The sequence below is a fragment of the Spermophilus citellus genome (assembly GCF_964194105.1).
Source record: "Spermophilus citellus genome assembly, chromosome: 7".
NCBI lineage: Eukaryota > Metazoa > Chordata > Mammalia > Rodentia > Sciuridae > Spermophilus > Spermophilus citellus.
The window spans coordinates 160,975,425-160,987,656 of record NC_138188.1 but is presented as its reverse complement, the minus strand read 5'-3'; the positions used below and the strand labels follow the sequence as shown (position 1 = coordinate 160,987,656).

Genomic DNA, 12,232 nt, shown 5'->3' with positions numbered 1-12,232 from the left:
ACATGCTTCTAGAATGTTCCGGGTAGAGCAGAGTAAACTACTTCACACTTTTTCAATGCTCTGTCCCCAATACCACTTCCTGCGTGTCAAAGACTGAAATTCCTTTAGTGCCTTGCGTTACCTAGTACAGGTGAGAGGTGAACTGCTCTGCAGGAGGACACCACCCCACCTACATCATCCCCTCAGCAAATATGGAGGACATCAAACCCATGGTCTGAGACCCCTCCTGTGGACAGCTCTAGCTAGAACCTTTCCATCCCAGCAAGGATTCAGTGAGAGTGACCGGTTCCATCAGTGGCCCAGGCCCTGGCCTTTCTCCTCCCAGCTGCACTCTGGCTGCCCCCTGTTCAAGAACCTGGATCATGATCCACCTCCGTCAGTGCCTCTCCTACAAAACTTCTGACATGAGACACGTCCTGCTCCTACCCAGAGAAGCCCCTTCTGAGCATTTGTGACCAGTGACCATGCCTTTGAAGTCTCATCTCTTAAACTTGCTCACTAGACCTAGATCTGGGATGTCCCCCATCCATGGCCTCAGCCCTGCCCTCTTTGGCCACTCTGCATCCCTAGGGGCTCCCCTTACCTGCAGGGAGCTACTCTGTGCTGGGTCCTCAAGTTGTGCCTGGGTCAGGGGGACCAAGCTCTTGGGGATCACTCAGCTGCCACTAAGGAGCTACAGCTTGGCCTTCTGCTCACATGTGACGTCCAGCCTGTCCCCCTACATTCTCACTGCCCGTGGACAGCCCTCAGCTGCAGGCGAGGTGCTCACGTTCATGAAGGTGTCCTTGGAGACAGTGCTCCAGTCGCCCCCTCATCCACGCTTGAAGACAGCCCGCTCTGACAGCCAGGCTGGGCGGGTCCCCGCATGGGCAGTGTCCCTTGGGTACTGCGTGGGACACATCTCCAGGAGACTCACAGGTCCACGAGTCCCTTTTGTTTGCCATTAAGGAGATGAAGAAATGGGGTGATCTGGCCTGCGCTCTGGGGCATGCGGAGTCTCTGCTCCTTTTTGCTGCTGTGGGTACCTCTGCCAGTCCTCACCAGCGAGGCCCAGCAAATCCCACCAGCCCCCTGGATAACAGCCTGGCTCTCAGCCTGGCTCTCCTGCAAGGACTTGCTAAAGCAGAGCCAGGCCCCAACTCCAACATTTGTTTCTGGATCAGAGGACTCAAGTGGCCCAGTCCTGCCTCACCAGAGATTTTCCAGGACCTTCCTCTGATCCCTGGACCCTTCTCTGGAGTGTCACCCTGTCTTTGTCTACACTCTCATCTTTCCCAGCCCCAGGATGACCGTGGAGCCTTGCCACAGCGTCACTGAGCCGACTCTGTCCCTTTGGGACAGCAAGATGGACTGTCACCCCCTCCTCTGTAGAGGACAGCGGGCCTGCCACAGGCACTTGCATACGCTGTTGCTGTGGAGGTCCAAGGGGGGTCCTCAGTAGGAGGGTGGGGGGTTCTGAAGCAGGAGCAGGGGCACCTGGAGACATGAAGAAGACGCCCCTGGGACGTGCAGGTGGCCGTGGGATCGGAGGGCTGGACAGGGAGACGGGAGGCCCACAGCCACTAGAGGAGAGAAGCACAGATCAGGGTCATCACAGGTCATCATCTTTGTTCAAGCCACATGAACAAAGAGTGGGATCAAACAGGGAACCTGTTCACCTCCGAGAGGAGCATAAAGGCGCATGGTGAGCGTGGCCGCTCATCAGCCTCCTGGTGGGAAGGCCCCTCCTGCTGATTCCTGCACACAAGCCCTGGGGTCGGTGGGCCACTGGTCTCCCTCCACACACGTAGGTGCAGAGTCCTTTAGTATGCATGAAGAGGACTGGTTTCCAGGTGGGACTGGCCTGAACAGACGGATGGTCTTGATTGATCCTATTGTAAACACGTGCCCGCTGGCCCGGCAGAGTAAGTGAACTGTTTTTTCTCTCCAGAATCCTTTATGTTATGCTTTTCTTTTTTTTTTATTTGTTCCTTTTGGATGTAAACGACACTAGAGTACACGTTGACATATTATGCACACATGGAGTACAACTTATTATAATTAGGAGCCCATTCTTGTGGTTGAATATGATGTGGAGTTACACTGGTCACGTGTTCATATATGAACACAGGATGTTATGTCCCACTCATTCCACTGTCTTATTCCCATCCCCCTTCCCTTCCTTTCATCCCCCTTTGTCTAATCCAATGAACTTCTGTTCTTCCCTCCCCATCCGCCCTTGTTGTGTATTAGCATCCATATGAGAGAACATTCAACCTTTGATTTTTTGGTATTGGCTTATTTCACTTAGCATGATTGTCTCCAGTTCCATCCATTTACTAGCAAATGCCACCATTTCATTCTTCTTTATAGCTGAGTAATATTCCATTGTGTATATATACACCACATATTCTTAATCCATTCATCTGTTGAAGGGCACCTAGGTTGGTTCCATAGCTTAGCTATAGTGAATTGAGCTGTTATAAATCTGTAGTATGCTGATTTTAAGTCCTTTGTGTATACATCAAGGAGTGGGATAACTGGGCCAAATGGTAGTTTCATCCCAGGTTTTCTGAGGAATCTCTATACTGCTTTCCAGAGTGGTTGCACCAATTTGCAATCCCACCAGCCATGTATGAGTGTTCCCCTTTCCCCACATCCTCACCAACATTTATTACTTGTATTCTTAATAATTGCCATTATGACTGGAGTGAGATGGAATCTCAGTGTAGTTTTCATTTGCATTTCTCTAATTTCTAGAGAAGCTGAACATTTTTTCATATATTTGTTGACCATTCATATTTCTTCTTCTGTGAAGTGTCTGTTCAGTTCCTTTGCCCATTTATTGATTGGTTATTTGGTTTTCTGGTGTTCAGTTTTTTGAGTTCTTTGTGTGTCCTGGAGATTAGTGCTGTATCTGAGGTGCAGGTGGTAAATATTTTCTCCCATTCTGTGGGCTCTCTGTTCATGTTCTTGTTTTCTTGGCAGCAAAGAACTTTTTAGTTTGATGCCATCCCATTTGTTGATTCTGGATCTTACTTCTTGTGCTTTAGGAGTCTTATTGAGGAAGTCTGTTCCTGAGCTTATGTGATGGAGAGTTGAGCCTACTTTTTCTTCTAGTATGCACAGGGTCTCTAGAGTAATGCCAAGGTCCTTGATCCACTTTTGAGTCGCATTTTGTGCAGGATGAGTTATAGGGGTTCAATTTCAATCTACGACATATGGATTTCCAGTTTTCCCAGCACCATTTGTTAAAGAGGCAATCTTTTCTACAATGTATGTTTGTGGTGCCTTTGTCCAGTATGAGATCACTGTATTTATGGGGATTTGTCTCTGTGTCTTCTATTCTGTACCATTGGTCTATGTGTCTGTTTGGTGCCAGGATTGTGCCATTTTTGTTACTATAGCTGTGTAGTATCATTTAAGGTCTGGTATTGTGATGCCTTCTGTGTTACTTTTCTCACTAAGGATTGCTTTGGCTATTCTGGGCCTCTTATTTTTCCAAATGAACTTCATGATTACCTTTTCTATTTCTATAAAGAATGTCATTGGGATTTTAATAGGAATTGCATTAAATCTATATAGCACTTTTGGTAGTATGTGCATTTTGACAATATTAATTCTGCCTGTCTAAGAACATGGGAGATCTTTCCATCTTCTAAGGACTTCTTCCATTTCTTTCTTTAGTGTTCTGTAGTTTTCATTGTAGTGGTCTTTCACTTCTTTTGTTAGATTGATTCCCGAATATATATATATATATTTTTGAGGCTATTATGAATGGGATATTTTTCCTATTTTCTTTTTCAGTTGATTTATCAGTTGAGAACACAATTGATTTATGGGTGTTAATTTTATATCCTGCTACTTTGGTGGAATCATTCATGAGTTCTAGAGGTTTTCTGGTGGAGATTGTTGGGTCTTTTAAATATCTGCTGAGTTCTGTTTCCCTTTTTCTGATGGGGTTGTTTTGTTTGGGGTAATGAGTTTGTGAGTCCTTCATTGCGTACTATAGGATATGGGCAATCAGTGTTCAGAGCAGGGCCCCACACAACAGCCAAGGTACAGGACCAGCCCGGGGCCACCAACAGATGACTGGATCCAGAAAGTGTGATATGTGCACCCAGTGGAGTGGACTCAGCCACAAGGAAGAAGGAAATGATGGCATTTGTTGGTGAATGGATGGACCTGGAGGATATCATGCCAAGTTAAAGGTCAAATGTTTTCTCTCCTGCAGAAGCTAGAGAGAAATAAGGAAATGAAGGAAATAGGAAAGGGGAGGGGATTCTATGAAAACAGAAAAGAAATAAGGGAAGCTGCAGAAGGAGATTGAGGGGGAAGGAGGAGGGGTGGAAAAGGGCGGAATCGTGGGCTGAACTTGAACAAATTAAGCTATAAACATCTAGGACAATGCCACCGTGAATCTCCCCTTTATGTAAGTCTATAAAACACAATTAAAAACCCATAAGTGAGTAGAATGGAGACCCATACGGCAGAGGAAGGAGGGAAGGAGGACGCATGGGGGCCGAAATGGAGCAGATCAGTCTGTGTGAACGTATGAAAGTGTCAAAAGTAAACCCGTGTTATGAGTAGCTATAATGCAGACATGAAAACATTTCTAAAAGCCACATGAAGTAAGAGAAATCTCTTTGTTGGTAAATTTGACTTGAGTGAGGAAATTCCTTATGTTAATTAATTAGGGAATGTGAAGGCGATTCAGTAGTTGCCACAGAAAAAATTCCGTATACTCAAATTCTCAAGATCTAAAATCTTCAGACCTATTTAAAAACAAAGCAAAAAGCCATAGCTCCCCAATGAAAAAGGCAAAGTGTCTTTGGATCAAAGGCGCATTGACCTTATCTACGGTAACCGTAGTGCCGGCTCTTAACTCGGGAGCCAACTCTGCCGCTCGACTGACAGCTGAGATGCTGGCTGTGACGGTTTCAGGGATGTCTTACACTCTGTAAATCCACAAATCAGACTGACTGTTGAGAAAAGCAACCGAGTCCAAGAAACCCATAAATGAAAAAACTTGCTTTAAGAAAATGTCCCCATAAATGTGTATGATTTCTATGTATTTGGTTAAAGTTTTAAAAATAGCTAAAGGAGTTGGTGTTACTGTTCTTGGACACACAGACTAACCCCAGAGTCAGCCTGGGCATCTGGTCTCCCTGGGAGGTGAGCATGCCCATCCCTGTGTGTCTGCTGAGTCCGTCACTGCCACTGGTTGCCATCTCAACCTCTCCGGCTTCCTGCTATCACGACTCCCCTCCTTCACATTTGCTGGTTTTCAAGGACTTGCCGCACCCTGGGCCTCCACCCTGATTCTGTCCCTTCTAGCTCCTGTGCATGTGGGCACCCTCTCTGGGCTCCTTTTGGCAGGCTCCTCCCACCATACCCTCACCTGTACCTCCCTGAGCCCTGGTGTCCTTCCAAGCCCAACTGGGTTCTGCCTCCTTGGGTGGCTTCAGACTGTGTTCATTTGTCACATTCTGGATGCTGCAGCCTACGCCTTCAGTGCCTCTTAGGGCTCAGAGGTCTCTTGAGTGTGTACCTGGTCTCTCCTTCTGGGTCATAAGCACTTACAGGGCACAGAAAGCTTTGTATAGCCCCGAGACATCTGCAGACATGGTTTTTACTTACATGTATGTAAGAATATATGCAGCAGCTCCTCTGTAACTGAGGGATCCAACCAACTGTGCTCAAAAACATGGGGGGGAAAAGCTTCTGTACTGAACATGTATAGGCTTTTTTCTGATTAGGCCTTATAAGTAACGTACAGACTTGAAGCACACACAGGATGTGCACAGGTCACAGGCACACGATGCCACTCTATGTAAGGGCCTCGAACCCCACAGATTGGGGCACTCAGGGAGTCCTGGAGACCAGGGATCCCTCATAGCTGCTGACCAACCACTGCACCTGGGCACGCACACACATGCAGCCGCTTCTGCTGACGACCTTGAAGGCTGTGGCTCCTCTGTGACCTGCGGCCTCACCTGGTTTATGCAATTGGAAAGGATCTGGCTTATGTCCAACATGCCACCAAGAATCTCGCCATCTTCAACTCCAGGACTCTTCTCCTCAGCAGCGCAGAGGCACCTGCAGCCAAGATGACTCAGGCCTCCAGGAAGGAGGCTATCTCCCCACGAGGGATTCATGAAGGGTCACCTTCCCTGGACTCATCCCAGGGACATCTGCGCTCTGGGATGCTCCCTTAAAATCAGGCTCCTCCGGGCCAGAGCTGCCCCGTTTTCCTGTTGAATTCGTTCTGTTCCGGGTGCAGCCAAGAGCTCGGCGGGCCTCATTGGTGGAAGCAGGAAGGTCGACTCAGTTGGGATCTTTGACCTGGGGATGAGGATCAGGCTGAGTTCCATTTCCTTGATGTGAAGATTGAACACCTGAGAAGCCCGTCAAGCCTAGAGACCCAGTTTTATTTAAAGGATAGAACAGAGATAGACTTCTCCAAAGAGACAGGCCCCGGAGCTGGGTGTCCAGGAAGTGGGGGGTGTCCTGCCCTTTTATAGATTTTAGATTTCCTTTGCTCTCATGCCCCCACCTCCCCCATCGTACCTAGTGACTGGTGACCAAAAGTTGGGCCAAAAGGTGGAGTGATCAAGAGTGGGAGGAAGCCACCAGGGGTTCCTGCAGGAAGGCTGTAGCCCAGGGGCATTCCTAAAGCACCCCTTGTAGGAGGAACAGTTCCCTGGAGGCAGGTGACCTTGGCAACCTGAGGAGGAGGGAGAAGGGCTCTGGAGGTATTAGCCTGTTGCTCCCTCTTGAATCGGCCCAGTCTTTCTAATGCAGTCCCTTATGGCCTAGACTGTCCTCTAGCTCCCTGGCCTCAGCATTGGTGCACATGCAGACACCACAGACCCGGTCTGTCTTCTGGAACATTCTCTCCAGTGAGATGAGTCACTGGCAGCCTGGCTGAGAGCAGAGACTGAGGAGTCAGATTCACTGGCCGCCACTTACACCCAGTGACCTCCTGAGGCCACCCAGGTTCCGGCAGAGTCTCGCCGTGGTGGTGCTGAGGGTTGGAGACGTGCAGGTGAAGGAAGGGTCTTCTCAGGACAAGCTCTGTGTGGGAGGCCACCTTTATCCATGGTTTCGGGTTCCCACGGTTAATCTTGATCTGACAACAATAACTGGGAAATTTCAGAAACAAACCAACCATCAGTTTTAAATGACTTTTTTTAAAAAAATAGAATATTGGGAGAGTTACTCGATTTCCTTATTTGTTACTGTGAGTCTCCGACTGAACAACATTCATGAATTAAAACTTTATAACAGGGGTCCATGTTCAGAAAAGCCGTGGGTTCTATAGGATTGGCCCTGTCTGAAGTTTCAGACCTCCATGGGGGATCTTGGAAGATGACCATCTTGAAAAAGGGGAACGCCGTATCTGATCCTGCTCCTCCTGCACCTCTGACCCTTCATATCCGTCTGTAGATTGGCTCGCCCACGTGCTGTGGGTGCTGATCTCACTCCTGTGTTACCACAAGTCTTTAGCGTGTTCTCTCCTTTCCTGTTTAGGCTCCCAAGAAGCATTTGCAAAACGGGATTATCCGTGGCTACCAAATAGGCTACCGCGAGTACAGCACTGGGGGTAACTTCCAGTTCAACATCATCAGTATCGACACCACGGGGGACAGCGAGGTCTACACCCTGGACAACCTGAACAAGTTCACCCAGTACGGCCTGGTGGTGCAGGCCTGCAACCGGGCCGGCACGGGACCCTCTTCTCAGGAAATCATCACCACCACCCTCGAGGATGGTAGGTTCGGGGGCACAGCCCACCGCTTCCCCTCCTGGGTACCTGGCTCCCTGCTGGCTTGGCCGTGATGGGGGCCTCTGGGAGGGAAGCCACCCTAAGCACCTCACCCTCCGCGCAGATTCTGTCGCACCCTGGAGGGTCTGCATGGCCACGCCAAAGTGCACTCCCTTCCCAGAATCTTCCTGGCTCATCTCGAGCACAAGGATTGGGCTTCACTGTCACTGCAGGAGCCTGAGTAGGATGTAGAAATCTGATTTTCCTAAGAATTTCTCCCAAATTGATATTAAGAGGGTTTCTTTTTCTTCTATTATTAATGCTTTCTATTTTCAAGCAGTCTGGGACCCCAGGAAACAAGGCTCCCTAGCCGGCTGTTGGCAGCAGCTCTCACAGTGACCGAGCGCCCCCTAGTGACCACAGTGAATTAATTCACCCTGTCACTAGGACACCAAAACAGCCTGAAAGTTCAAATTTCCAGCAATTTCAAACTGGAGCCAGGACCTGGTGTCCGAAGCCACCATGGTGTTGTTGATGAAGAGATAACATCTGAGGTAGATGGTGGCAAGTCATGGGGTCTTTTGAGGCAGGAGGTTCTCACTATTACCTCTTGTGTAATCAGCCACTGGCTCCTAGATTGAAGGAGGCGAATTATGGTTTGCACCTGTCATTTCTGACAACTTTTAGGGGTGAGAAGTCTTAGATATCTAAGCAGAAACTGGAAGACTCGAGCTTTCTCTGTGATCTTTGCAATGGTTGTTCAATGTGCCTTTTGGGTTTTGTCTTGATGCTCATGTTTTTAAATTAAGATGTGAGAGTCAGTGGATATTGTGGGTCCTTTGCATTTAAGGTTTGCCTAAACTCAGTCTTTGAAACACTGTGAATGTTCTAGCAACCGGTCTCCTATTTCATTGTCTCTCTTTCCTCTGACAAAACATTACAGTATTGAAAAGTGGTCTTGGGAATGAGGCAGTGAAGAAGATGTTTAGGTATCCACTTTTCCATGGTTTTCAATAGCTTGGCTTCCAATTTATGTGCCAGAAGTTACTAAATATGGAAAGAATGCAGTGTAAAATGTAAACTTAACTTCAATGAGTACCATGCAAGAGTAATGATGAAGTAAATCAGACCAGCAGTGGTCTTTGCTTAAGCATTAAGATTAAAAGTGTGCTCAATTTGAGTCTGGGATGACCTCCTGAAAAGTGGAGTAATTAAGTTAGAATCCAGTGTGATGAATACATAAACTCGAGATATTGTACTGAGTGATGATAATATTTGTATAGAGAAGTTGTATGTTTTTCTTTTATTTTAGGGGCTTGAGTGCAAAATTTGTATTATCCTTAAATGTTAGAATATCCACCTATGTTGCTTATTCAGTGTTGTTTTGCTCATAAACCATCTGCTATTATTATAAATTCTAATTATTTAATTTCAGTGCCCAGTTACCCTCCTGAAAATGTCCAAGCCATAGCAACATCACCAGAAAGCATCTCAATCTCCTGGTCCACGCTTTCCAAGGACGCCTTGAATGGAATTCTCCAGGGGTTCCGAGTCATCTACTGGGCCAACCTCATGGATGGAGGTAAGGGGACGTAATTAGACTGCAGGTGCTGCAGAGAGCATGCAGGGGTATTTTTAAACACCCCCCCCCCTTCTCATGTGGGATTCAGGATGTGGCTGAAACCTTTTCTCTGTGGACACTTCTGCTGTCTCTCATCCCACACTGTGACAGGCACATACAAGCTGTCTGAAACATCACAGTCCTTCAAAAAGCAATGTGCCATATAGGCCCTTGGGAAAATTAGGCAGGGGCTGGCTTTCCTAATGATGAGTATCTATGTCAAGACTCTGCAAGCAGCATCCAAAGCTAATCTCTATCTAGAACATTCTATGTGATACATATTCTGAAAAGTTGGTCACTTCCTATTCCCCAAATAAATTTAGCGCAGAAATTATTTAAACTCCTGTCATTGAACTAGAAGAGGGCACAGGAAGAATGCTAGAACACTCGGGAGGAACGTGAGTATTCCCCATGAGGCGTCACTACATCTGGAGCCCTGGGGCCTGGAGGCGCGGCTCAGCGGTAGAGCCCTGGCTTAGCAGGTGTGAGGCCCTGGGTTCCATCCCCTGTGCACACCCAGAAAGTCCAGAACCCCCCATTTCTGTCCTTTCTTTCCACCTTCCCCTTCTCTTTCTTTCTTTCTCTGCCTTGTTCCTTCGTGTGTGTGTGTGTGTGTGTGTGTGTGTTCTTTCAAGTTGGGCAAAATTCTCTTGCTTCTTGGAGACAAGAGTAAGAGACAGAGGAAAAGACCCTCTCAGGTGGCAGCAAGATCAGGCGTGTTCAAGGGAAGCCCCAGCCTGGCGTCATGGATGGGTCACGGACACGGCAAGTCAGGCCGGGCCGCTGATGAGCTACGAGCACAGCCAGGCTACAGCCCTCCAGGGAGAGGCTCCCAGGTCTGCTCAGCATCGGCCTCAGGTCCTGGGCTGCTGGCCCACCATCCTCCCTGTCCATCTCCAGGTCCTGCACCCACCACAGCCCCAGGACGCACCCCTGTTCCCCTCTATGTGCCTCCCCTCTGGGTGTGGTCCTCTGGCGGGTGCTCTCCTCTGAGTTGGAGCATCCAAGAGTCTGCCACACCCCTGCTCAAGAGCTGGTCCTGGTCCATTTTACCAATCAGATCCCTGTCCCCACAGGCACGGGCCTCACGGACTGCAGGAGGCTCCACATATACGTCTGATTTCCACTCCTTAGTTCTGACCCTACCATGTTCACCCAAAGGCAGAGTTACCCTGCAATCACTTCTTGTATTATTCCTGCTGGAAATATTTCCAGCACCCAGGGGTGACCTTCCTCCCTGTCTCCACATTTTCATGCCTCACTGTATTTATTAGCGTTCCTGTTAATAGAACTGGAGGACGGAGCTGCATACTGTGAAAGCTTTAAAAACTTTACTATCCAAAAGTGTTTGATTCTTTAAGTAAAGAATGCTTGCAGATACACACAGTTCTTACAGATATTCTACCCACAGAGCTGGGTAATGCCATTCACGCCCAACACAGAAGTTCTAGGCTTAATCTCCAAGATAAGAAAGAGACCCTCAGAGACGACCTGCTTGTTAGTGGCCACTCCCTACCTGCTACCATGACGAGTAATATCCCTGGAGCAGGCCACTTCCTGCCATTACTGGGTGCCTTGGTACACTGTCCTGAGGCTGTGCACACAGGTTGGCCATCCTTACACGGGCAGTGACTGTGCAAAGGACCGTCCCTGCCACTCCTGGAGAAAAGGTCGCACACAGCACACACCCATGCACACACCCATGCACACCATACAGCACCACACATATCGCAATCATACTCCCACAAATACCACACAAAACACACAACAAACCACACACTCTACACACCTCACACACTTTACACATACCACATACTTGTACCACATAGATACCACACACAGATGACACAGATACACACCACATATAACACATGCTGCACTCCACACACACCACAACACATGCACACAGACACAACACACACAAAACTGGAGACAGAGATGGTTACTACCACTGTGGTCAACTATTGATCCAAATACTTTCTAAAATATGTACAATCGTTTTATTCTTTTTAAAGAATATTTTTAAAAGATTTTTTTAGTTGTAGATGGACACTATGTCTTTATTTCACTTGTTTATTTTTTGAATGTGGTGCTGAGGATTGAACCCAGTGCTGTGGGGCACATGTGCTAGGTAAGAGCTCTACCACTGAGCCACAACCATATTCTTAATGTGATCAGATAAAACATATGTTAACATACTGGATAAGTCAAGTAAAATACACAATATTTTGGTGAAAGTTCTGAGTTTTTAAAAATTGCAGTCAGAATATTTAAAACATTTTAAGACCTAATGGAAACAGTTCATGGGAGATTGCGTGGGAAATTTTCCCTTTGGAAAGTCCCCACGTCCACCTGAATCTCAGCCCCTTCTCATCTCTTCTGTCTTGAAGACAGCAATGGACGGCCCAAATTGCAGGTCAGGGCCAGCTGGGCATACGGGCACGTGGGACAGCTCAAATATCATTCCCTCCCCAGTTTTGTTTTCTGCCTCAAAACTGAGAATGATGCAGGTATAAATAAATATTAAAAAGTATTTTATTTTCAAAAAGACATTTCATAATGGAATATGATTTCCAGACTTGTTGCGCATGTTTATTTCAGTTTATTTTATTCATTCCCTTAACTCAACACGGCTCTTTAGATTGTGTGTGCTTGTGTGTGCGTGTGTGTGTGTGTTTGTGTGTATGTGAATGTGTATGTGTTCTTAAGCCAGCCTATTGGGCTGTGGAAGGCAGAGGATGGAGAGCTGTGCTTAAGCAGAAGTAAAAGAGCAAGCTCTGAAAAGGGCGGCGGGTGCTGGACGCCATGCATGCTCTGTCCATCTCCTCCCGACATGTGCAGTCAGCAGAGTGTCCTCCCCCCGG

The 12,232-nt window shown here is 47.6% G+C and overlaps 1 protein-coding gene across 2 annotated transcripts in view; it reads left to right on the top strand.

Moving 5' to 3' along the window:
* DSCAM (DS cell adhesion molecule) overlaps positions 1–12,232 on the top strand; it is a gene marked incomplete at its 3' end in the record, with an annotated part of 667,277 nt that overhangs the window by 555,205 nt on the left and 99,840 nt on the right. For both annotated transcript variants that reach the window (XM_081302466.1, XM_081302465.1), the window contains exons 17-18: positions 7,513–7,753; positions 9,183–9,329. In XM_081302466.1, the coding sequence (XP_081158592.1) occupies positions 7,513–7,753; positions 9,183–9,329 (388 nt within the window). The remainder of the gene's footprint in view (positions 1–7,512; positions 7,754–9,182; positions 9,330–12,232) is intronic.